The 24,519-nt window shown below is 43.6% G+C and overlaps 1 protein-coding gene across 2 annotated transcripts; it reads right to left on the minus strand.

Annotated features, from left to right (window-relative positions):
- Positions 1-357: 357 nt before the first annotated feature.
- cyfip2 (cytoplasmic FMR1 interacting protein 2) lies at positions 358-23,971 on the minus strand. Of its 2 annotated transcripts, none has more exons than XR_013077544.1 (30): positions 23,775-23,971; positions 18,348-18,497; positions 18,158-18,247; positions 17,327-17,404; positions 16,702-16,803; positions 16,309-16,490; positions 16,130-16,226; positions 15,399-15,527; positions 15,190-15,294; positions 15,014-15,102; positions 14,645-14,882; positions 14,335-14,487; positions 10,938-11,077; positions 10,651-10,798; positions 9,704-9,857; positions 9,419-9,575; positions 9,248-9,344; positions 9,085-9,161; positions 8,879-8,987; positions 8,638-8,757; positions 8,318-8,517; positions 8,144-8,231; positions 7,892-8,035; positions 7,655-7,745; positions 5,935-6,065; positions 4,230-5,508; positions 4,005-4,099; positions 3,656-3,894; positions 2,491-2,638; positions 358-2,390 (listed from the first exon to the last, which is right to left on the minus strand). XR_013077544.1 is itself a non-coding variant. In XM_076738561.1 (30 exons), the coding sequence occupies exons 2-30, from the start codon at positions 18,462-18,464 to the stop codon at positions 2,223-2,225; spliced, it is 3,759 nt and encodes a 1,252-aa protein (XP_076594676.1). In that variant the 5' UTR covers positions 18,465-18,497; positions 23,775-23,971; the 3' UTR covers positions 358-2,222. The 2 variants fall into 2 exon arrangements, 1 of the variants encoding a protein (XP_076594676.1); XM_076738561.1 differs by having other exon boundaries at positions 4,230-4,302.
- Between the last annotated feature and the right edge of the window lie 548 nt (positions 23,972-24,519).

The raw sequence follows: 24,519 nt of genomic DNA on the forward strand, positions 1-24,519 counted from the left end.
GCCCAAACGCCTTTCTGAACACGCATGTAACTGATTTGTGTGTGTACATTATGTGGTAGCATTTCACAAAATTTGTAGGTATTTAAAAAGAATTGGAAAGAACAAATTTCATTATTGCTTAGTTGTTTTTTTTTTTTTTTCAGAAATTCAAAAATTCAGTATCTACCCTTCATTATACTTTAAATGTTTCTCTTTGCTGCCAGGTGTTTAACTGGTGGAAACACTAAATCCCCTCTATTTATCTATTTATTCATCTGACCTGAAAACTGTCAAATCGTTGATATTTTGTTGAAAAAATGTCAACTTTCATAAAGGAGCATGAAAGGTAAAGCACACTGAAAACCAACATAATAGGCGCTTTTTTTCAGTTAAACATTTTTTATTTCATGGAAATACAACATAATTTCAAATCCTTTGCAGGACCATTGTTGTACATTTTATATTCTTTTCTCCATTTTTTGTACTTCAAAACATGGTCACTTGTACAACAATATCATAAACAAAGCCTCATGTCACAAATGGAGCCATTGATGACAATAAATTACACTTGCCATGCTAAGGTTTTGAGATGATACATTGGTACCTTCATTTTTACTAGATTAACCTTTAAATGAACAATACATCAGAGTTGAATAAATATGATAAAAAGACACTGGAGTTACAAAAGAAACTTTGTTCATTGAAAACGGAGCAGAAAAAGATCACAGGGCTGTTTGGAGAGGGTTACTTCTTCATCATAACTCATTTGTTCTCCTTCATATGAAAAAAAAATAGGGACAAATTTTGCATATTTTGATAACACTGCTAAATCTAAAGCAAAAATCCAACAATAGTAAATACTGACTATATTTAGGAAACTGCCCTTTAATTATAACTGACAGATTAGTTATGTTTTTTCCGTTATGTGCAGAGTATTTCATAGGTCTGCTAGACCAACATCATTCATTCACACTCAAAACAGGTTAATCTAGTACAGCACTGTCTTTATACAACCTAGAGGTATTTTCTAATCTTGTTTCTTTTGTTGCTGTTTTTTTTTTAACTCTTGAAAAAGCAAACATTTACCCCGATGAAGATGTGTCTTTTCCAAACTGTAAATAATGTCACTGTATTCATGTACAGAATATAAAAATCTTTCCAACAGACAAAAGCGAGAAAGAAAAAAAACAGTTGATGAGGTTTCCAGCCAGTAGTAGAGACGCAAGTATACCAAGGATGTGGAAATTAAAATACTCATAATTAAAAACAAGAACAATTACAACACTCAACACTTCACTTAGTTCAACAGTGAAATTTACAGTGGAACTGGTACCGAATAGAAATGTGTCAGGAGGAAGCAAGAAAACCAGGTGGGAGGGGTGAGATCAATCAAAGCAATTCAAAACCGTGATGTACCTTCATTCCTTTGAAAGCAAGCAGGTGAAGAAAGAGGAAGGAAGAAGCATTCGAACGCATCATGATAGACGCTACCATGAACATGGGCAGACCGAATTATTATACAGATGAGTGAGCAGTTTGAAATGTATCACGATAAACAGGTTTGGGTCAGAATAGAGGACACGCATCATGGCAGCACAGGTGTACAGGTGCCTGTGCTGGTACTGTTAGTGTCTGTCGTGGCACTTCGGAGCACCATGTTTCACTTAAAAGATCTTCACATAACTTAGAAAATTTGTCCTTTATTTCATACTTTACTTAAACCTTTTCCGGTTTACTTTTGTCTCAGCTCTTGATTGCAAATTCTGAAAGAAGGCGTTTGTGAGTCCCAATGGCTGTGACCTCAAACGAGACAGTGGCTTGAGATTACAGGACAGAGATACTCGTTTGGCTTTTGTGTCAGATCCACGGGTGTGCAGCGGAAGGACTAAGAGAAGGCATGCATGAGTCTGAGTGAAAGCCACACAGAGAGGAAAATGAAGAAAAGAAAAGGTGTGAACATCCACTTCCACCTCTGGCCTGGTCCACTTCGAGAGGTTAACCCTTCGAGAATTCAAAGACAGACACGTTTTCGATAGAGAAACAGTTTGAGAAGAATTTGTCTTTGGATTCTTGAAGCCAATGTGGAGCCAGCATGTAAGCTAGACCTCTACAAGACCAGGAAGAGGCAGAAATTAGTATCACAGCTATGTGTGTTTGAGTGTGTGTGTGTGTGTGTGTGTGTTTGAGAGTGTGTGTGTGTGTGTGCGCGCTTGTGTGTGTGCACTATATGTGAAGGGTCTATTTCAACAGGTGGTAGCCAGAGATTGGTGTATAGGAGGCTGGAAACAGCGAACGTGCTCCACAGTGGAACTGTCTGTCTCCACCGCCTTCATGTACTTGTTGAGGATGGCAAAGATCTCGTTGTTGAGGATCTGGTACTTCCTAATGCGGTCTGCCATCTTCTTCAAGGGCTGTCCACGAAAACAGAGTAGAAAAGGAAAACATAAGAAAATATCAAGAGGTGTGTTTGCGCATGTGAGGAAGGAATAGTAGTGGACAGAGTATACCCACCACATTTTTGATGATCTCATCCTTGCCGTCCTGTCTTTGGACTTTGAGCAGGTGGTAGCAGAAGTCAAAGAGGTCAAAGCGACGCTGCTGTCCCAGCAGCACAATGATGGCACAGCCGGCCCAGTTCAGTCCATCCCCAAAGCACTGCCTGGAAGGCAAGGCACAGACAGCATATGAGTTTGAGCAAACAAAGCAGAGACATTTCAGTACACAGTGCTACTTTTATGCAAATATATTCCAGAAGATGAGTCACAAGATTATATAAGTAATTGTGCAACAATAACTCATTTCTTCTGATCCATGTGTGCCGTACAGTGGTTTATCAGCTGCTATGGTGACAAGACAGTCCCTGTCTGGACTTGAACCTCAGTGTGGTTACACACACACGCACCACAGCTCCACTCTTTTTATTTTATGTGTTTTTCTTCCAGCTCTCCTGCTGCAGTAGAGCCATGTCATAAATGGCAGCACAATATGAATGCGTCATCTACAGCAGAGGGAGCCGAAGCAGAAACTGCAACATCAAGATATGCTAAAAAAGTTTCCCTCAAGCTTTCTCACTTTGTCTCTTTCTCCACTTTTTTGCTGCCAAATTCTGGTATTTCAAGCATCCAAACAAACAAATAAGACAGCTACACAAAGTCCTGCAGGAATAAGTCAGGGTAAAATATTCGCAAAACTCTGCTCTCAACAAAAAGAAATAAAGCAATAAAATGGAGGAAATGTGACTTAAAATGAGAAAAATTATCTGCCAACAGAACAGGAATATTTCAGTCAAAGACCCCCAGTTATGTGCCAGACTAAAATCAAGTACATTTGTCTGGATACACAGAAATTCTGACATTGACAAAACAGTTTTGTACTCGTGTACCCGTGTTGCTCAAAATCTCAGGAACAAGTTATATTTTATTGAGATAATGAAGGACAGAAAAGCTTGAAACAAGTGCTCTAACATAAACAAATGCCTTATTTTTATAGAGCATTTGGATTTGTGTTGGTTTTGCCATATTGACAAACCAACACGCAGCTGAAATTTAACATAACCTGTTGTATTTTAAGTGGAATTACATGATCATGTTTGGCTGCATCTGACTGAAAAATACAAAAGAAACTACTAAACAAACACACTCCTACGGTTCACACACACCAGCCAGGTGCTACTCACTCTGCTGTGAACTCGTGCGTGCCCACAGGGATGCAGTAGACAAACTGCATGGCACTCCACAGGCGGTGGAACTCCATACACTCGTCGACGTGCATCACACCGTTGGTGGGCGGGGGCCCGCGCCACACCCCGTCGTGCAGGAAACTGCGGATGCGTGTCAGGATGACCTCAAACATGGAAAGGCCGCAGCACAGACGCTCTTTGGTCAGCAGGTCGCCCTCACGAGCAATGGCAATTTGCTGGAAAATTTAAAGTTAGAATTTAGAATTTAAAGCAAAAGAAAAAAAGTGTTTTCTATACAAAATGCAGGAGAAACAAATTGTCCTCATCTGTCCGGTGCTGAACTCACCTGTGGGGTTCCCAACCTCTCGATTAGAGGCACAAGGTGGAGAGGGGCGTACTTTGCTTCCAGCCTTTTCATCCTCACCTCCAGGCGCTCTCCCTCTATAGAACACACAAACACGAGGAGGGAGCTGTACATACTGTGCAAAAATGACACATCAATCAATGGGCGCCGGACTGGACGCAAGCAATTTGTGTCTTTTCCCCTCTGCCGTTGACCCTGTTTGAATACCTTTGATGTAGACTCTGGGCAGAATGTTCTGGAAGGGGGCGGCATGAAGCAGGTCACACACTTCCTCCTGGGACTAAGGTTCAAACACAACACAGGAAAAGGTCATTTCAAGTAAAAGAGCAACACCCACTTTGCTTTATGGACATCCTGACAGAGCATGCAGGGAGCCATGAGGTGAATTTATACTTCCTGCTAAATTCCTTGTTGTGCTAGCTTTCAAAGCATATTCCAAATGCTTTAAGCTATAAGAAAGCTGCCATGAGCTCCACACTGCAGGGGCATGCTGATGGATTACAACACTCTCATCAGTTTATGCAGAGAAAGGAGATAAGATTATTGAATGAGTGTGTGTCTGGATGCTTCATGAGGCTGTGTCTATCAAGCCATGATGTCACGCCAATATCAACAGGATTAGAATTTGTCACACTCTTAAGTACAACATCCCATCTCATCTAGCTTAGCAGCGAGAGGTCAAGTTTGCAACCATCTTCATAAACTCTCATCCCTCTGGATAAAATGGCAGTGTGTTAGTGCTATTTAAGCTATGTGAGGTCATGCGAACAGATGCCATCTAATTTAGCAAGGTGGTTGTCATGGTGATTGTTAGTCAGGAAAACTAGCTACGAATCAAACTAAACGCATCTTGAAACCTCTTGAAACTACGAGGGTGATGGAGGAGAAAAGAGAGCCATGCAATGATGAAAAAAGCAAGACACACACACACACACACACACACACACACGCTTCCCGGCAGTCCAAAACCAACATACACACAAACACTCTATGCACACACAGGTCAGTGCAGTCAGACAGAAATGGCAGAGAGTGACAGCTGAGTAGTGTTAGGCAGACAGGCATCACGAGTGCCCAGAAGCAGAAGAGAGGATGAAGTGCAGAGTTAAGCACAAGACTGTACCAACAACCAATCAGAAACATACTGTCACCTCTTCCATGGAAGACAAGGACAAGATTCTTCAATGTAGCAGCCAAATGTGTGTTTTTTTAAACTTATTCAATTGGCTTTCTCCAAATACAATTTATTTCTTAAGGCTTTTGTATGAAATTCTATGCATGTGAAATAAAAAGACACTTAAATTGTCTCAGGCCTTTTGCTTCCATGGCTGATTGGAGGTGAAACTGTGCATGCCAAACTAACATGGTGAGAAAGAAGAAACAGAAACACGGCAGCCCAAACCAACAAGAGATAAAGGAGGAAAAAGACGTATTTGGTCTCTGCGTTATATTTCGATACCAACGACAAGACCTAAGTTCTTACCACCTGTGGTAGATGCCAGCGTGAAATGAAAAATAGAGTTGTATTTCAGAAAAAAAAACCCATCAAAGATCAAACACACTTGGGGTCACACAGGGGCCTGACAGCTTCTGTCCGTGACGTTCAATTTAGGATCAATTTGGATCAACATTATTAATCGGGCAGAAACGTTCAGGCACCCAGGTTATTGATCACCCACACAAAAACATTGCAGTCACCAAAAGCTACACATTAGCAACCCCTGAGCACTGAGCATACTCAGGGAGCCCAGAGGGAATTAACAGGGGAAAAGGTTGAGGAAGTAGTGGAATAAGGGAGAAGAAAGTTGAGATAAAAACAAGATGCCACAAGAGAGAAGAGGGAGATAAAAACAGGGGAACAATAATATAACAGTCTGAAGGGAAGTGGACACTTGTAAAGGAAATGTCCTACCAGAGCTTGCTCGATGAGCAGGCAGAAGAGGATGGCATTTCCCACCTCCCTTAAGCTCTGGAAGACATCTGTCTTCAGCTCAGCATATTCAATGATGTCCTTGAGCTGATGGTGGAAGAACTCCAGGATACCTGGAATGGCAGAAATGGAAAAGAAAAAAAAGAAGCAGCCATGACACCTTGCTAAATCCACCTTGTGAGGAAGAACGCACACAGAATCTATCACTGAACCATGTTTTAATTCCTGCGGTCAGATGTACAGCAGAGCAGTGAGTGCCCTCTAATACCTCATTATGTCATTTGTAATCGACTGCTACCAGGATGTTGTCAGTGGGTCTGCCCAGCTGCTCTGACCCACATATAGTCCACGTGTCAGGTCCTCATAGCAGAGATCGGGAGGATCACTTACTGCTGACAGTAAGATCACAGCCGGTAAGCCAGGTACAGAACTCAGGGTACAGAACATCAGTAATCTACAGATTACTAAACTCTCCTCATAGGGATATCCCATCCGACTGGCCTCTAAGCACAGAGCCAGCTTGGGAAATACGCAAAGGTGCTAAGTACGTAGAGAAGTAAAGCATCTTTTAGGCTTTAAAGGCAGCATTCCTGTCCTTTTCAGAGGTGATTTCAACAGTCTGTGTTGCATGTTAACAAATGGATCACTTCGAACTTTATTTCTGTATTTGTTTTCTTTATACCACCTATCTTAAACTTAATCCCCACTGTGTCCCCAACACCAACACAAGACTAGATGTCTTGATTCTTTTTGATGCAGTGCTCTATATGTTATCAGCATTTTCTTCTGCTGGCTGTGTGCTGCAAATGTTTAACAGCTGCTCCAAGTTTTATCTCATTCCAGTAAGTCCATGAACTGACTGCACTCAAAGAGGCAGCATATGTGCGAAACACTGAAGTGCTTAGCCAGGAGGAGGACTGAGCTGGTATTAAAATGGGAACGTGGTACATGTGGAAGTGTCCTGCATGTAGAAAAAAATAAAAAGAGACCTGATAGCCCGCTTATCTGACTCAAGCATTGTTGAGTTTCAGTGTATTTACAAGAGCATTTCTTTGGACACCTTTAGCCACACGTGATGTGAAACTGCCTGGGAGAACTGTAACAGACTTAAGCGCGGTGTGATGGACAAAAGAAGAGGGAAGAAAAGAGTATTGGAGTGGAGTGAAATATATATATATATATATTATAGTATAATATATATTATAGTGGAGTGAAAAAGTTAATAACAAAAATTCTTTGAGCAGCTACGTGGGGTTGAACTGAAACACAGCAGAACTTGAGCTTTGTGGTAACAACAGCATGCTGACATGCTAAAATAGGTTAATGCTAACATGCTGGCATTAAGCAGACACAGTACAATGTGTGCGCTCGATGAAAAGTCAGATTACAAATCATCCTGTGGGACATGACTGTCTGGACCAAATTTCACAGCAATCCATCCAACAGTCATTAAGATATTTCTATCGAAGCTAACCAGGTTAAGTTAATGATCATACTGTGATCATACTGTATTGTTTACTGAGGACATGATGGCACAACAGGTGCAACCACACAAAACCACTTCGTATTTCTCAGTAAGAGACGACAGTAAATTCACCACTCCAGCTTAAATGGCATGAAAATTGCTGTTGTAGATGTCAGTTCTACAAACATAACCACACATGCACTCGATTCCCTGTAACAGTGGGGACTATAAGCTCACCTGGGGAGCCATACTCATGGCGCGGTAGGCGGCAGATCTTGGGCATGACTTCTATCAGTGTTTTTACGTACTGCAGTATGGTGCCCTGTAGCTGGAAAGTGACAAGGAAAATAGATGGAACACAGCAGGCAAAGGGGAAGAAAAGGGGCGCAGAGAGGGAACAAAAAGGTTGACTGTAAGAATGCAGCAGACTGAGGGGGAAAGAAACATGTTTTTAGGATGGAAGAAGAGAAATACCAGGCTCTTGACAATCTTAAGCAGCTCCTCCATCACCACAGCAATGCCTTGGTAACCAAGGAGACGGCAGATGGTCTTGAAGTGAGGTGGGCCAACAAAGTTTCTGTAGGAGCTATATATGTGGGAGTATGCAATGTTCAGAGGCTGGGAAGAGACAAAGAAACAGAGACAATGTTAATGTGGAACAGTGGGAGGACAGGTTTCTTTCACACAAACCGCTACGAGGAGATTTTAGGGAAATCTTTCCTGTACCTTGGATCCATACAGGTAGTAAGGCTGCACATTGGCTGGCTTGTCTCTTTGAGGCTCCTGGGTGAATGGAATGGCTGTGCGTACAAACCTGAAGAGAAAACGATGTTAAAAACAAAAGTGAAAAGAAGGAGGCACAGGCTGTTAATAAATGAATCCCTACACAAACAAACTGACCGATTTGTGGAGCCGTTGTAGCAGTAATTGGGGAGGAAGTCGAAGTTGAGCTCCCAGAAGACGTGGAGCGTGATCCGTCCATAGGGAGCGGAGACGTTGTGGTTGGCCTCGCGGAACATGGCGTCGAAGCTGTCCAGGGTCATGTGCTTGGACAGGAGGCGGTGGGTTAGTCTGTTGATCTCCAGCAGCCACTCCAACTCCTGCCACAGAGGGATGCAGAATTTGTATGACAAAGTTGACTGAGGATATGAAGGGAAAGGCTACGTGTTATTAGCGTGTCCTGTTAAATTTTGGTGTGTATTACTGGTGTGTGATCTCACCACTATGGAAGTGAGGTCCTCGCTCTCAAAGCGGCTGATGGCATGATCCAGAGACTTGTACATGGCTGCCGAGATCCTCTGGGTGATCAGACGGTTCAAGTCGATGGAGCGACCAAGAAGCTGCAAAACACAGGAGGGATGGTCCCGAAATACAGTATGACACACAAATAAAAAAGTATTCTATGGCTGCCAGTCTGTGTCCAGAAATAGTGACACCCTGGAGGTCTGTTGTTGTCAGTACCTGTACATGTCTCTGTTTGAGCAGCGTCTCATAGCGGTTTGATGGAGGGTACGGGATGATCACGCCATAGTTTTTACACTCTGCTCTGAAGCGCTTGTCTAGGAGGACACTGTGAAACACATGGCATGTGATTCAGGAGATAACTTCTGCAGAGACTATCTGCCAATAAGCTTAAAACATAAAAAGACAGAGTCACTTCTTCCTACCTTCCAGCCATCGCTTTGTAGTAGGCAAATATCTGATCTGCTAACTTGTAGACAAACTGGTCAAAGCAGAGGTTTACCTAAGAACAAGAAAATCACTATGACGGTGCCGCTTTTAAGGAACAACACTGAGGTGAAGAGCACCACATTTGAATTTAAACCTTACCTCAGCCTCAATTTCATCGTAAAGGAACTGTTTCTTGAACTTGGTGAGAGCGTAGTAGCCACTGTCATTATACAGGTCTAGAGGATACAGCACATATCTGTACGAGGGAGAGGGGTGGTTATAATAAACTCTCAAAGAAACACAATGTGAGTTTGTCACGGGATGTATTACTCCATCATGGAGGGCTCCTTGGTCTCCAGGATGTGGTCGGTGAGGATCCAGGGCATGGACATCTCAATGGGGAACTGGATTCGACGACCCATGGTCAGCTCCAGGAAGAACTCTCTGAACCACAGCTGGGACAGGTCACAGCACTGCTGCAGGGCCTCTGGACAGTGGAAGGGAGGGACAGAAAATGACTACAGATCAACAGGCATTGCAGTTCACTTTGAAGACATAGACAGATCATTTTTACCTCGTTTACACGTAATTTTGACTTTAATATGATCTACTCACCACTGAAATTGAGCAAGTGCGTGAAGAAGAAGGATTGCTTGTGGAAGTCTTCGATGGCCACCACTATGGGTCCATCGAGACTGCTGCGGAGAGTCTTCTTAGACCCACTCTTATCTGCTATCAATGATTCCAGCATGGTGCGCACCATGTACAGCTGCAGAGGGAAGACAGAGGTACACAGATAAAAAGGGAAAAGCCATTACTCAGCAGGTTTTGGGAGGCAAAATGATTATTAATCATTTCCTGATTATACTTTGCATGTAGTGCATTCTGAGAGACACAATTCATCTGCCACCAAAGTGCATTAAATGTGTTAAAAATGTTACAGTCTCATTCATTCTCGTGTCTTCATACTCTCCTTCCTATTGTGTCCTGGTGCCCGCATGGTCTGACCAAGGGAGCGTTGCCTAGTTACACTATCCAGTGCAACTCACTCTGCTCTCACACCTCATGTCAAATAAGGAGTCTCATTTGGCAATAATGAGTAAAGTCTGAAGGTGTGAAGGTGGAACATTAGACTTGCTGTAAAAAATAAAGTATTTTGGGGTAGTAAAATCCTACATAGTTCAGAAGACTGCTGTAAATATGCGAGAGTTTGTTTTGGTCAAAACCAACAACATTTCATTTTCTTTAGGGGATGAAGTCATTTGGGCATTTGCATTCCAGACCAGCAGGGGGCAACACCACGGCTATGGAGGTGGCCCTCAGTATTGTGTAATGGAACGCACCTTTGCACTTGGTGGGTGCATTTGAATGTGAAAAGGCACAACAGTTCTTACAAAGCGAACACTGTCACAAGTCCAACCTCAGCCCATCTTCTGAACTTAAAACTTAAAGCAATCTGTTTCAAGAACAAACTCAAGCCACAGCATCAGACGCTAAACTATCAGAATGTTGTCACCATTCGGCACAATAACCCTTTTCTGTGTCAGCGGTGTGTGTCTTACCTGTGTGCTGGAGGGCCCTACAGCCCTGCGTGGAACCTTGATGTCAAAACCACCTTTTGGGTCCTTCTCCCCCCTCAGACAGGGGTCATTTGGAGGTTCTCTTGCCCCCTCCCAGTCACAGACAGTTTTTCGAATGGCCTGGAGAACACTACAGGTACAGGAAACAGCATTACAGGAGTGCTTTAGGTCTTTAAGAGTCAAAAACGCAAGAGCCATAGGATTAAGTATAATTACTTCTGATCAGATCATCATTGTGTGTGTGTGTGTGTGTGTGTGTGTGTGTGTACCTAATGAGGACATTCTTCTTCTTGCGTACAGCCTGGCGCAGAGGCTCCCTGAGGGTCATCTGGGCAAAGTCCTGCAGCGCTGCATAGATGGTATTCCTGATGGCCTGGTTAAACACCGACTCCATTCGACCCATCAGAACCTGCAGAGTTCATTACACAACACCATGATCATTAGTGCCATCTTGGTAGCAGGGACTACTGACCATCAACTTAATATTTAAGGGATAACACTTTACTAAATGGTGCACATAAATATGAGTAGTTACTCTGGAGCAACTTACGAATGAATCAGGAGCGGCCTGATAATTAATGAATTATTACAAGTGAGAAATTCCTGAAAAACTATGTTTCAATGACTACTTTGTTCAGGGCTTCTCCAAGTCCAGACCTTGGTCCATCTACAGCCTGAACGACAAGTCATTCCAGACGCAGCCCATGTTGCCAGTCACATCCGGCCACCAAAGCTTCCTGCTACATTTATCTGTTTACACTGATATAGACATAAATAACATTTTTTTAAGAAAAAGAAAATATTGAACAGGCTAATTAGGTCCAAATAATTCAATTATTTTGTTTTGAAGTCTGCCCCCCTCCCACTGTGTCTGCTGAGAAAAATTCTGGTCCTTGGACAAACATAGTGGAGGACCCCTGCAACCTTGTGTTATGACAGTTACAATACATTATGGAGTGTAGTGTTTTCTATTTTGAATTTTCTATTAAAGAGGAAATTGTTAGTGACATTGAATATACAGTGTAGCTGGAGATCATTCACAGTGACCCTGTCCCCAGGTGACTGTGGTTTACTGAGGATGATTTTCCCTATGGTTGACATCATTGTCAATGAAATGTCAATTTGTTATCCCCAATCGTTCCAGACCTCTGACCTTAAATCAATTTCAGATGCAGACCTTTGAGTAACAAGTCCAAGAACCTCTGATGTAGTAAATAATGATTTACTAGAGAACAAACTGGGAAACAATATATTAATGAATCATTAGGTAATGATTTAATAATAATTAGTTCACAAATATCTGTGAATTAGTGATGGGCACGCCAGTTCTTTTAGATGTACTGAATCACTAGAATCAGTTCACTAGAAAGATTCGTTCAAAAGATTCGTTCACTGAATCACCGAATCATTCAGTGCTTGGCAGGAGGAGCCTGCGACTCCTGAACTGATATACGGCTGAACGGTTCAAGTTTCAGTGCAGTGCACAGATTCCAGGACCGGGAGACGAGAGTGTTGTGACTGTGTTGCTTTGACAAACACATTTGTAAATATAAAACTATGTATAACTATATTATAAATCATGATGTTTTAAGTGTCCTATCCTATGGTATGCTATTTAACTGGTCTGCTCGGCAAATTGGGCTCAGTGAGTGATCCGTTCACTGAACGTATACTCCACAGTACATTCAGTGAAGGATTCATACTGAATATGCACCGTTCCCTCGCAAATTGTCGCAATGAGATGATCAGACAGTCACGTGTTTTCTCAAACTGCGGGTTTTATACACTATTTGTTACATGCTGTGTCCTACTGTACTGTTGTTGCGGTGGCAAATTTAGCAGAGTTTAAAAAAAAGTTAGTTTTCTCCGAGGTACACTTGAACACAACACACCCCCATCTCCCTCCGTCGCTCCTCATTACTGCCAGCATAACGTTTTAAGTTTGTTTATCTGGAAACTAAATCTGTTAAAACAACGGGGAACAACGGTCGCCATGAAAGTGTATCCCTCAGAGGAAAATGATTCAGGAGAGTGTCGTTCACTGAGTGATTCATATGGCAAGCCGTTCCTGCCAGAAACACGCCACATTCAGTCGCGTTTCAACTTCATTACGGCGTAAAAAACAGCGTTCTTTTTGCGCATTACGGCGTAAAAAACGGCGTTTTCTACGCCGTAATGAAGTTGAAACGTGACTGAACGTGGCGTATTTCTGGCAGGAACAGCTTGCCATGGATTCATGCGTCGGTGACGCGGCGCAGTCGGCGCGCGCGGTCCCTCCCTCAAGCGATTCGTTCGTTTCTCAGTTCAGTTGAACTGTCAGCAGCACCGCCTGCTGACAGTTCGTTCGTCAAGTGATTCGTTCGTCTCTCAGTTCAGTTGAACTGTCAGCAGCGCCGCCTGCTGACAGTTCGTTCGTCAAGTGATTCGTTCGTTTCTCAGTTCAGTTGAACTGTCAGCAGCACCGCCTGCTGACAGTTCGTTCGTCAAGTGATTCGTTCGTCTCTCAGTTCACTTGAACTGTCAGCAGCGCCGCCTGCTGACAGTTCGTTCGTCAAGTGATTCGTTCGTTTCTCAGTTCAGTTGAACTGTCAGCAGCACCGCCTGCTGACAGTTCGTTCGTCAAGTGATTCGTTCGTCTCTCAGTTCACTTGAACTGTCAGCAGCGCCGCCTGCTGACAGTTCGTTCGTCAAGTGATTCGTTCGTTTCTCAGTTCAGTTGAACTGTCAGCAGCGCCGCCTGCTGACAGTTCGTTCGTCAGCAGGCGGCGCTGCAGGCAGGCGGCGCTGCTGACAGTTCAAGTGAACTGAGAAACGAACGAATCACTTGAGGAAGTGATGCAGTTCAGTACGTTCACTTAAAAGATTTGTTCTTTTGAACGAAACGTTCGCGAACGAGACAACACTACTGTGAATCTGCATACAGACCACTTCACATGAGTCCTTCCTGATTAACTCTGAACCAACTGAGTGGCTTAAATTCATGACATCTCATTCATTACTAATAACTTAATCGTTAGCTACTCTTTTCATGCCTCTTCAACTCATACATCATGCTGACATCAGCCACTGTCTTACGTGCACACGCCTGGTTTTTATGCTTGCAGGTTTTGATATTAATGATTCTTTCACATAGTATCTTGCAGTCTGTTCTCTAGTAACTCATCATTATTTACTATAGAGTTCTCTAATCAGTTGTTCAGGAATCACTCATAAACACTTCATTAATAATCAGCTCATGCCTGATTCATTCCTTAGTAACTGCTCATATTTTTCCATACTGGAAAGTGCTATCGCATAATTCCACATTCTGGGAAATGCAATTATTAACTTTCTTGCAGTGAGTTGGACGTCAGGCCCAACAGCACTCTCATATCTGTGCATTGCTCTCCAGACATGTTCTAAGACACACTGAAATACTCAGGTCTGAATTAAGATTTGTGTCAGATATGTTTTTCAAAAGAACCAAAAGTTTAATATCTTAAATTCAATTCTTATTTATGCATCCCTTTATTACAAGTCTTGCTCTCCCAAAAATCTAAGATTAGTAAAGCCAAGCCAACTCTTTCACCCTGTTTCCAGTCTTCATGGAAGCTAAGCTATCTGGCTTCAGATAGCACATCAATAGAAGAGCTCCTCAGCATCTGTCAGGGTCACCGGATGTTTTACCTGCAGCCCTTTGATCATGGCAATGACCTCCACCAGGGCAAATTTTTCCTCACTGGTGTAATTGTATCGCGTGGCCCGTTCATACTCCTCCGCTGTGCCTGGGCAGTCCTTGTTACAGAATTTATCCGTGGGATGGACCAGCTTCCACGAGTACTGAAAGAGACAAAGAGAGCCACAAATAGATCAAAGCTGCAAACGATCAATGGCAAAACCACAAACTCCTTCGTACCTAAACCCACACGTATTGACTGCGGCACAAACCTTTTCCCAGCCCACACATAAGCACAGCCGAACCCTCGCTTGTACTCACAACTTCCATGACGTGCGTGCTCCACTTGGACAGCAGCTGCAGACCCCTCAGAGCGAGGTCAAACAGCTCTCTGTATTCCTCGTCGGACTTCTGGCTGTCCAGGCCTGAGCCCGTCACCACTTCGCTGTTGCTGTAGCGCGCCAGCTCTGAGATGAAACGGATGTGGTCCTCCCTGATCTGCACCATCTGCTCACACAGGTTGTACTGTGGTGAGATGCTGCTCTGGGTGCACGTCCACCTGGGCACAAAATGGAGAAGATGGAGGGTTGGTGGTAGGCGGGAGCAGATGGTACGGTGATCAAGAATTGCAGGCTTTGCTCAGAGTGGAGAGCATCTCTGTGAACTAGGTTTATAGACAGGTCCTCTTACTTGGATTTGTTTTCTTCATAGTGAGCACTTGTCTCAATGTAGCGTGACAGCTCTATTTGCATGTCTCCAAACAGGGGCACCACTTGAAGCTGAAAAACACAGAACAGCTCGCACTCATGTCATGCACACAAGGACAACTCCACTGAAAAGAGATGCTGAAGAAGCAACAGCCTTACTTTGAAGAACTTGTCAATCTTGCTCAGGTTGATCCTCTTTTTGGCATCTAGTTTGTAGATATTACTCACGTTCCCGTCCATCAGGTACAGACCGAAGCCCATCACCTGACACACAGCGAGAGGCCATTTGTTTTACATTAGCGGACATTTAGCCAGTTTAGTCTGACTGTTACAGGCCGGCAGCAGGTGAAAAGTCAGAATGTGTGTACCTTAAGCAGCATGTGTTTCTCACTGGGTGTCAAATACATCTTGTTCTCATAGTAGTCTACACAGATGTTGACAATGTCTGCCAAAAGCTCCTCATAGCCAGGAATCACCTCCAACTGTTGGTGCAGGCACTACACGGAAACAGAGATGAACAAGCAGGTCACCTTCAGAAAAGTGGATTCATAGACAGACAGGGCCTGCATACAGACATATGTATAATACGGATGCCATCAGAAAAACATCATATTGTTAATATATGAGAAATTCGAGTATTTTTCATTTTGTTTCCAGTGGGCTTTCAATGGGCCTTTTAGCCAGTCAGCCAGCCAAAATTATGTTCCACGTTGAATAGGTCTGTCAGTGGACTGAGCTCACTAACGTTTCAATTGAGCTGCCAGGTTCAAAGTCTCACAGACTTAAATGTACAGTCAGTTGAACGCTGCTTGTTCAGCAGGTCAGATGTTAATGCTTTGGTTAATAACTAAATTGCTCTGAAAGACACTTTCATTCAGACTGCAATATCCGTCACGTCACCTTTGCAGAGTATAAATGTTAGTCATTCAACCGCTCAGCTTGTCTCGCCAGTCATTTCCTGGAGTATTAGGTTAGACGGTGGCTGTATTTCTCTTTTACTGCAGACTAAACATATGACTGTGGTATGACATGCTTCGTGTCATCACATAGTTACACATTTTTAAAGCGCACGCTGTGAAGGCAGAGTCTGAACACCAACCTGAGTGATCCTGTTGTGGTTGGCTAAAAACATTGAGAGGTTCTGGGACTCCTGAATGGACTGAGGGTCGGCCATCTTCCTCAAGAATTGAGCTGCCCTGGAGGCAGAGGAGGAGAGGAATGTTAACTTGGCTCCAACTTAGATGTTCGACAATTATTCCTTTATCTAAGGTCCACTACCTTTTATAGGCAGAGTGATCATTCTTAACGCTACACTTCATGTTCTTCAGCTCGTCCAGCACTGCAAACATGTTAATAAATTTGCCCAGAGTGAGCAGGTAGGCCTCAGACACAAAGTCCTTCCTTCTCTCAGCATGACACAGACGCTTGACTTCACTGCAGAAGCGTTCTATGGCTTTCCGCTGTGAAGACAAAGAAATCGGCATGTAAGGAACTGCTTACTGACACGAACACATTTTAAAAAAGACAACTTTCAGTGTTCAGAACGACATCGAACATGCAAACTCTGACGTGAAAATGTATGGCGTTACAGGAGCTCAATTGTAGGGATCTGCTTTGCATGTCCTATAATATATAAATGACAAAAGACGCTGTCTGGCTGATGAGTCTCACCTGGAAGTACATGAACTTCATCAGCTTGGTCACTTCAGGTTCCAACACCTCCACCGTTTTTTCGTAGATCTCCACTCTGTTGGGCTGCTCATTGCATTTCACCTAGCAAACACCAGAGGGAGCCATCATACAGCTTGACTTGGCAGCAGCAGCATACAGTATAGTATGTTCAGTTCATCTGGCTAAAGGTAAAGGTGATTCAAAAAGTGACCTTGTTAATTGGTATTTTCTCCACCAGTAAGGTTTCCTAGTCTTGTGTATGTACAATCAGCAATTATTCAAATGGAGGAAATTATGTTATGCGCAATAATGAAGTCAGGTCAGACAAAACGCTGACAGCTTCCTATTTGGTGGCCGAATGGTGTCAGGTCTGGCTCCATGGGGTTTGTTTGTGTTTTCATGAAGAGGAACTCAATCTGCCGGTGGATGAACACAGTTCGACAATTTTAACAGAAGTTCAACAGATGTTTGTATTGTACAGAGGAATGGCTGTTATGATTGGTCTAACACTGGATCTCTTTTTAGTTAAGTCTCAGTCTGCTGAAAAAGGTCAGATCATGAAGGATGTATGTGTGTGTGTGTGTGTGTGTGTGTGTGTGTGTGTGTGTGTGTGTGTGTGTGTTACCTGGGGAATGGCTCTGGAGCAGCTTCTCCAAGTGTAAAGCATCACAGCATACTCATGTCCTTCCTCCAGCATCTCATTCTGCACAAACAGACCAAACACAACAAAGACATCATTCATTCTTAATGCGAAATTACAGTAAATATGCAGCTTACAAAAGCCTTGAGTGGATCCCTTAATTCCTCGTATATCTTACTTGTCTAATATGTGTATGTTACAAATGAATATTTTTGTGAAAGCGCTTGACGACACAAAATATTATGGGATTATTATGAGATGTAATATATCTCAGACGAGTCATATATTCCAGGATGAATGGGGCTTGATAAATATTTTAGCAGAGGAACATTTCTTCCATTCAGAAGTAGGTGAGACAGATTTCTCCATCGCTCTGGAGTGTCCTCAAATAGACCGGCTTCAACCTCAATGGGACTTCCTGATTAAATAAGGTTAAATAAAGCACTACTTCCCCTCTTTGCCAGTCAAATCACACTCTCCATTCATTCACCATCAGGGGAGAGAGGTTTACTGTTCAGTGCCTGCCTGATTCACCGGTCTGTGAGGGAAGTGTGTGTCTATGTGAGTGTGCGCATGTGTGTGTGTCCTGTCACAGGCTGAGCCAAACCCTAACAAAAGAGCCAAATGATAATCAATTCAGAAAAAACAAGACTCGCTTTAAGGGCGTGAGGCTGCTTCCCACAGCCGGCTTTGTGTTGACTGAAAGGGGAACAGCAGCTATTTAAAGTAGACAACAAAAAACGCATTCAACCAATGAGATGTAAAAACCGATAATGATGGCATGTGTGTGTTTTAAAACTGGAGCACAGTTCTCACCATGCTGGAGTGGACTGTGGCTTGCTCTATATAACGGGCGATGCCGGTCACAAATGCATTCCTGTCTTCAAAGTTGGTGTCAAAATTAGCCTGCAGACAGAGAGAGAGAGGAGTGAAAGGGGTACATTGAAAAAGTCTGAACAATTGGGGATGATGGTGGGTGGTGGCGACAGTGTGTGCGCGTGCGTACCTGGTACATGATAGAGGAGGGAGGGGGCTCGATGCATGGCTGCTGGTCCGGGAGGGGCAGCTCCTCCAGCAGGTCCACATTGGACAGGGCATCCTCCAGGGTCACGTGGGTCGTCATGGCAACAAGGCGTCACTCACACAACACCCCAGTCTGACAGAAATATAGACAGAGCGAGCGAGGACATGAGACAAGTGAGCAGATGATGCAAAATGAGACTAAATAAATAACCGGGTTAACGTTTCTTGTCCTCCTGAGGGCTAGTCTGCGGTTGCCTTGGAGTACTTGGAGAGATTGTGTAGTAGTTTTGATAAAACAGAAAATGCATTGTGCTTCAATAAATACATCAGAAGACACAAAGAATGTGTGAAAAATAATTAGCAAGCGAGCAGAGAAGCTGAAACACAGACAGCTAACGGCAAAGGCTAGTTATAACATACTAAAAGTGAAGCATAAATTGTTGAATACATGGCTTTAAGTATAGAATAAAACGCTGAAATACTTGGTAGCTAAAAGTATTAGGAAGATGGTTGAAATAGTTAGCTAAATACATTAAAAAAAAGTATTGAGAAAACAGTTGAAATAATTAGGTAAACTGTCAACTAAAAAATGGCTGAAATAGTCAGCTAAATACTTAGCTAAAAGTAATAAAAATGGTTGAAATACTTGGCTAAATATGTAGCTAAATGTAATGAGAAAACGGTTGAAATATTGAGGTAAATAGTTGACTAAAAGTGCTTGAAAAACAGTTGGATAAGCTATGAAAAGAGCGACAAAAAGTAATAGAAAAATGGCTGAAATTGTTAGCTAAAAGTACGAGCTAAATGGTTGAACAGGTTAGCTAAATGGCTAGCTAAAAGTAACAGATAAACAGTTGAAATCAGTAGCTAATGGTACAAACTGATGGAAAGTAGAGAAAAAATAAGCAAAATAGATGAATAAAAGTAATGAATCACTACTTATAATGTCCAGTTTCTCCAATCATGAGTAGTACAAATGGAAAAAGGCCCAATAGCTAAACAGCATGCAGTTAAAAGTCTGTTCGACAGGCCTGATGGAGGGCTAATAAAAGCCGGTTAGAGGATGCAGAATCAATAGATCAAATGAATGAGAGAGATATAACACACTTTCATTGCTATAGTCACATGATTTTTCTTTCCACTCACAAACACTTGCGCTCAGTATTCTCTTTGCATGTCTAGACGACTCCACTTCCTCTTCTGAAAGCCTGTTTGACTGATGCTGCGCGTATATTTGTGTCTATGCACCTGTGTCCTCTTCCACTTCACTAAATGTCAACACACTAAAGTTCAGAGGAAGTAAAGGGCAGAGGCCCCTCGCTGTTTCCGCTCCACCTTTTCATTTGATTGAAGGCATATTTGAAGCGTATAATTCTTGAAAGGCCTAGACCTGGAAATCTCATCGATCTGAGAGGCGGAGAACCGTCTGGCTGTGAATGACAACTGATAAACACAAAATGTGCTATCTTGCACAGGAAACGGACCTGTTGGCAATTGTGCTTTTCACAGAAGCTTCAACTGAGCCAGTATTTTATGTTTTTGTTCATTTGAAAAAAGTATACATTTAACTAATCAATTAAACAATCAATGAAAATGTAATATTGGGTGATGAGCAGTATATGAACACAGAATGTGCGTACACTTCACGCACCAAGTTCAAAAATCCACAGCAATCATGCTGACTGTACTCCATCTGATCGGCCCTTGGAATAAATGGCTAGACCTCCTTAACACAGGAGTCACTGCAGTGCCTCGTCCTCATTACGAAACACCAGCCCGGCCAAAGCGGTGTGTATGCACCCACCCATACATCATGTGCCTCTTAGAAATGTGTGTTTTACGTCTGACCTGGCAGACAGGGCTGACAGGGCCGATAATCAGCTTAATATTCACAGCCAGAGAGAGCACAACTAGAGCTGAGAGGGCCAGAGGCCAAACAGCAAAGAGGAAAGAGGCTCCTCTCTCCTCTGCTTGCCGTAGGTAGACAAAGAACTTACGGATAAAGGCAGGCTATGACTTCTCAGACATTCAAACAGCATTTTATATGTCCTGGCAGTCGGCCAGAGACTGAGGATACAGGTGAACCTACATCCAAACACAGCAATGCTTCTACACATGAGTGGCAGTCAACAAATCGAAATGTCAAAGCAGGAGCATGTTGACAATATGTCTAAATGTAAAGGCGAGGTAAGACTTTTGGGGGGAATTCAGAGTGAAAGAATCCAAAGCAGTTGCATCTTATAATAATAAATGTACGAAATATCACCGTGTGCTTTCAAACTGAAGACTGTCGTTGTAAAACGGATCACTCTTCAAGAAAAACGAACCAAAACTAAATCATTTTGCGGCAAGCACAGAAGAACCTCACTTCCAGAAGAAACAGACGATGTATGCTCATGCAGCCGCTGAGGCACATTGATGTCGATCATGCAAACATCTGCTGCTCCTCATGAGAGCGAGAAAGCAGGTGGGTGGAGTTTCCTGTCACATCAAAGTGTCAAAGTTAGCATGCAAGAAGGTTATGCTGTGTGCATGAGTTAAACCGCCGGCCGCATGGCCAAAATCAGACATATGGCTGAGTCATCAAGCCTCTAATCACACTCCAGTGACACTCGGTGTGTTCGCACACTTAACTTCAGCTCAATTGTGTAAATAACAATTGGGATGTGACTATTTTTGATGCGCTGCAAGTATGAAGTCACAGGCGCAGAGTGATGAAGACTCGGGCCTCTGTGCTGCTGTAACCTTGTCTGTCGTTTCCTGTAGTCTCTCCGCTGCTGTCGACTTCACAACGTGGATTCACACATTCTCCGGTTCTTTGACGTCCCGGTTGGTTATTTTTAAGTGTTTGGCTTATAGAGAAAGAAACATGAGGCTTGCTACAAGGGGTTCTGTCGGGTAGACAAACATGCTCAGTGCTACTAAACTCCCATCTGTGCTTGGGAATACAGGCGCAGACTGAAGCCTGGGTTGGCTGAATAAACTTTCCCACCCTGTACCCGACTCTGCTCAACAGTTGGTGTGTCTATGTGTGTGTGTGTGTGTTTGCGTGTGTGTGCATCTTTTTCAAAGCAATGGGCCCCTTCATTCCCTTCTGGACACTTAGTAACCTATGTGTTAGCTACACATGACAACTCTTACACAAAAGCCCATGCAGCAGTCGGACTCTTTAACACAGAACATCATTGACATGCAAAGCAAAATGCCCCTCGGCCAGTGTGACATTATAAATAAGAGCCGCTATACATCAACAGCTGGGGTCAGATCTGCTCAAGACAACACTGAGCCATGAGGAGCCAAAGGTTCTGAGGAAGCGATCAAAATATTAGGACAAACGGGAATGAGACAGAGAAGGGAAAGCACACGAATAGCTAAAAGCAGCATTAACACACGGTGAATAGTTTGTCGGAGAAAATGCCCGGTATGCGCTGCTGGGCGTTTGTGTAATACATCTCGCTTGAGAGAAAGACAGAGTGAGAGAAAGTGTGTCAACTCCAGGGTCGCACCACTCGGCGGGATCTCCCCCCAAGGCCAGCCTCGTAACATATATTCATCCTCACAATAAAGATGAAATCCGATCACCGTGGAGGAAAGGGATTCGTCGGGCACGTATGCACGATCATTTACAGCACGTTCACTGGCAAACACGCACACACCGGTCATGTGCGTGTTCCAGCAGCATCTGTGCGGCCGACGGTGTGTCATCCCGTGCAGGACGGCCAAATGAGCTATTTTACAAGCCGATTGTCGTTTCAGAAACCGGCAACGCGAAGCTGCTGTCGTCCCATGATCCCCATGATGTCATGCTCTCCTTTTAGACCTGCAACAATGACCATCACATGAATATGCAACATGAGCCCGGCTCACATGACCGAGCCTGACAGGCAGGGGACAGTAAACAAAAACCTAAACTAACACCAGCAGCTGGTGGACATGCAGGATATTCTTCTTTTAGGTTTTAAATTAAATAGATGTGAAACTTGTGGTGCTTTTATCCTTTTCTCTGGCTCTTTGGTTATTTATGTCTATGGGCAATTTGCTCTCTATCTCTTTCCTCTTCCTCTGGATTTACTGAAGTGAAACAGTGCAACCAGCTGTTATTGGCAGCTCATGATCAGGTTTACAGGCTGGAGCTATATTAATGATAGTAGTGTGATATGTTATATAACTACAAGGCTACGATACAGACATCACACCAAAACAACCACAACTCCAGCCATGCTGAGGGGATGAACTAATGGCTCCTGACTCCTTAGCTTGATTTCTGACTCAGTAATGATGGACTGATCAACTGAGCAACCAGTAATCCAGTCACTATGTCTTCTATAACACATCTATCAGATGTCTGTGCTGTTCATGAAGAGGATTCCCTCCTCTGATGTTCTTCCTGGGTTTTTTGCCCCCATTTAAGGGTTTCTGGGGGATTTTTCCTCCATATCTACATGATGGTGCAAGGAAAGAGGGCCACAGCTGCACAGATTGTAACGTACTTTGAGACTTTGCTTTGGCTACACGCATAAAACGGACTTGATCGGAAATATTACTGGAATATTGGGGTTTGTCCACGTATGGATCAGTATGAGCAGCAGCCAGGCACCCACAGCCTCATCATTACATCACTGCTGGTTGATGAGGGGCTGGCATACAGATTTACAACTCAGCAGCACATCCGTGTGTATATATTGTAAGTTACCGGGTGGATGGATCATAATCTGATGGAGAGGTCGGCATAAGATCAGACAGCAGTCAGTGTGCAGACGGAAGCAGGTGGACGTGTGAGCATCATGACAGGCCTGTTGATACAGGCCGCTTTGATGGCTCTGAAAACGGCTCGGACGCCGTGGATCTCCGCTGCTCTCATCTGCATGCTGTGCCCTGTTGGTCGGATGGGTCAAGGCGGTGATATAGGAGACGAAAAAAATGATGAAAGCGAGTGAAAGCGGCGATGTGAAATGGAGCCATCAGAAGCATCAAAGCCCCTCTCCTTATCACAGCGGACATCTCTCGTCTCCGTGCGCCGCTAAAACGCCTCTATCAGCTCAGAAAATCGTTCAGCTTTTCCGCGATCCATCTTTCATCGGCGTGCACTTGCTACACGGCCACCCTCTCCTCACCCCACCCATCTCACTCGGAGCGACGATGCCGATGGAAGCTAACGGGGATCCCATTCATGTGTCGGGATAATCCGCGAAAACCGGGACCCTCGATCGGGCGATTTCTCAGCCTTTTGTTAATTATCATATTTGTGCACGGGGGGGTAAATAACGGGGAAGATGCACAGTGCGAGAAGGAAGAGAGAGAGAGAAAACAGCTCTCCAGTCTCCAGCCATCATCACTAACCCAGCGCACATCAGCAGCCCCGTTCATCCTCAGCGCTGCGGCTCCATCCGCCGCTACATTTGTCACATACCTGAAAATCGCATGTCCGTCCGGCGATATGCAAAGACGGGCGGACGGTGTTGCGATCTGCGACGGCGGTCCAATGTTTGCTGATCTTTTTTTTGCTCCCCCCCTCGTCTTCTGTGCCGATTGATGCTCTAGTTTCGCCCAGTACCTACCCAGTGCTAATCCACCACCCCACACAAAGAGCAGAAAATGGCTGCAAGTGCATTTTCTTAAAGGGACCGTCACCTTGAAGCGGTGGGTGATGATGAGGGGCCCCCCGACATGTTACTCTGTTCACTCGAGCTTTTATCCGTGCATTTTCTAAAAACTTCCTTGCACCCACTGAGAGAATGCACCCTCTTTCTTTATTGCATTAAAAAAAAAAAAAAAAGTATGTTTGTGTGCGTGTGAATCGGGGAATAGGTGATCAAGTGATCGTTTGCAGAAATAGATCAGAGCCTCTGATTCAGAGGGTTATTGTCCAATAAAGGGAGAAAATAGATCCAAAATATTTCAGAGGACACCATTTCCATCTCAACAAAAATGACGATCTAATGATGCACCAGCAAATTAAATAAGGAATCAATAATTAATCACCACAGACTCCTGGTGGCAAGATGTCATTGAGGCCATATTGGCCTACATTTCATTTTATCCTTAATTAATCCTGCAGTTTAAACTCTGATCAGGATTTGTTTGAAACAGCGTTTTTGATCATTTCAAATGTGTAAAATAAATGTACAACACATTATGCATACATCATAGTCCTA

The sequence above is a fragment of the Chaetodon auriga genome, chromosome 9, assembly GCF_051107435.1.
Source record: "Chaetodon auriga isolate fChaAug3 chromosome 9, fChaAug3.hap1, whole genome shotgun sequence".
Taxonomy (NCBI): domain Eukaryota; kingdom Metazoa; phylum Chordata; class Actinopteri; order Chaetodontiformes; family Chaetodontidae; genus Chaetodon; species Chaetodon auriga.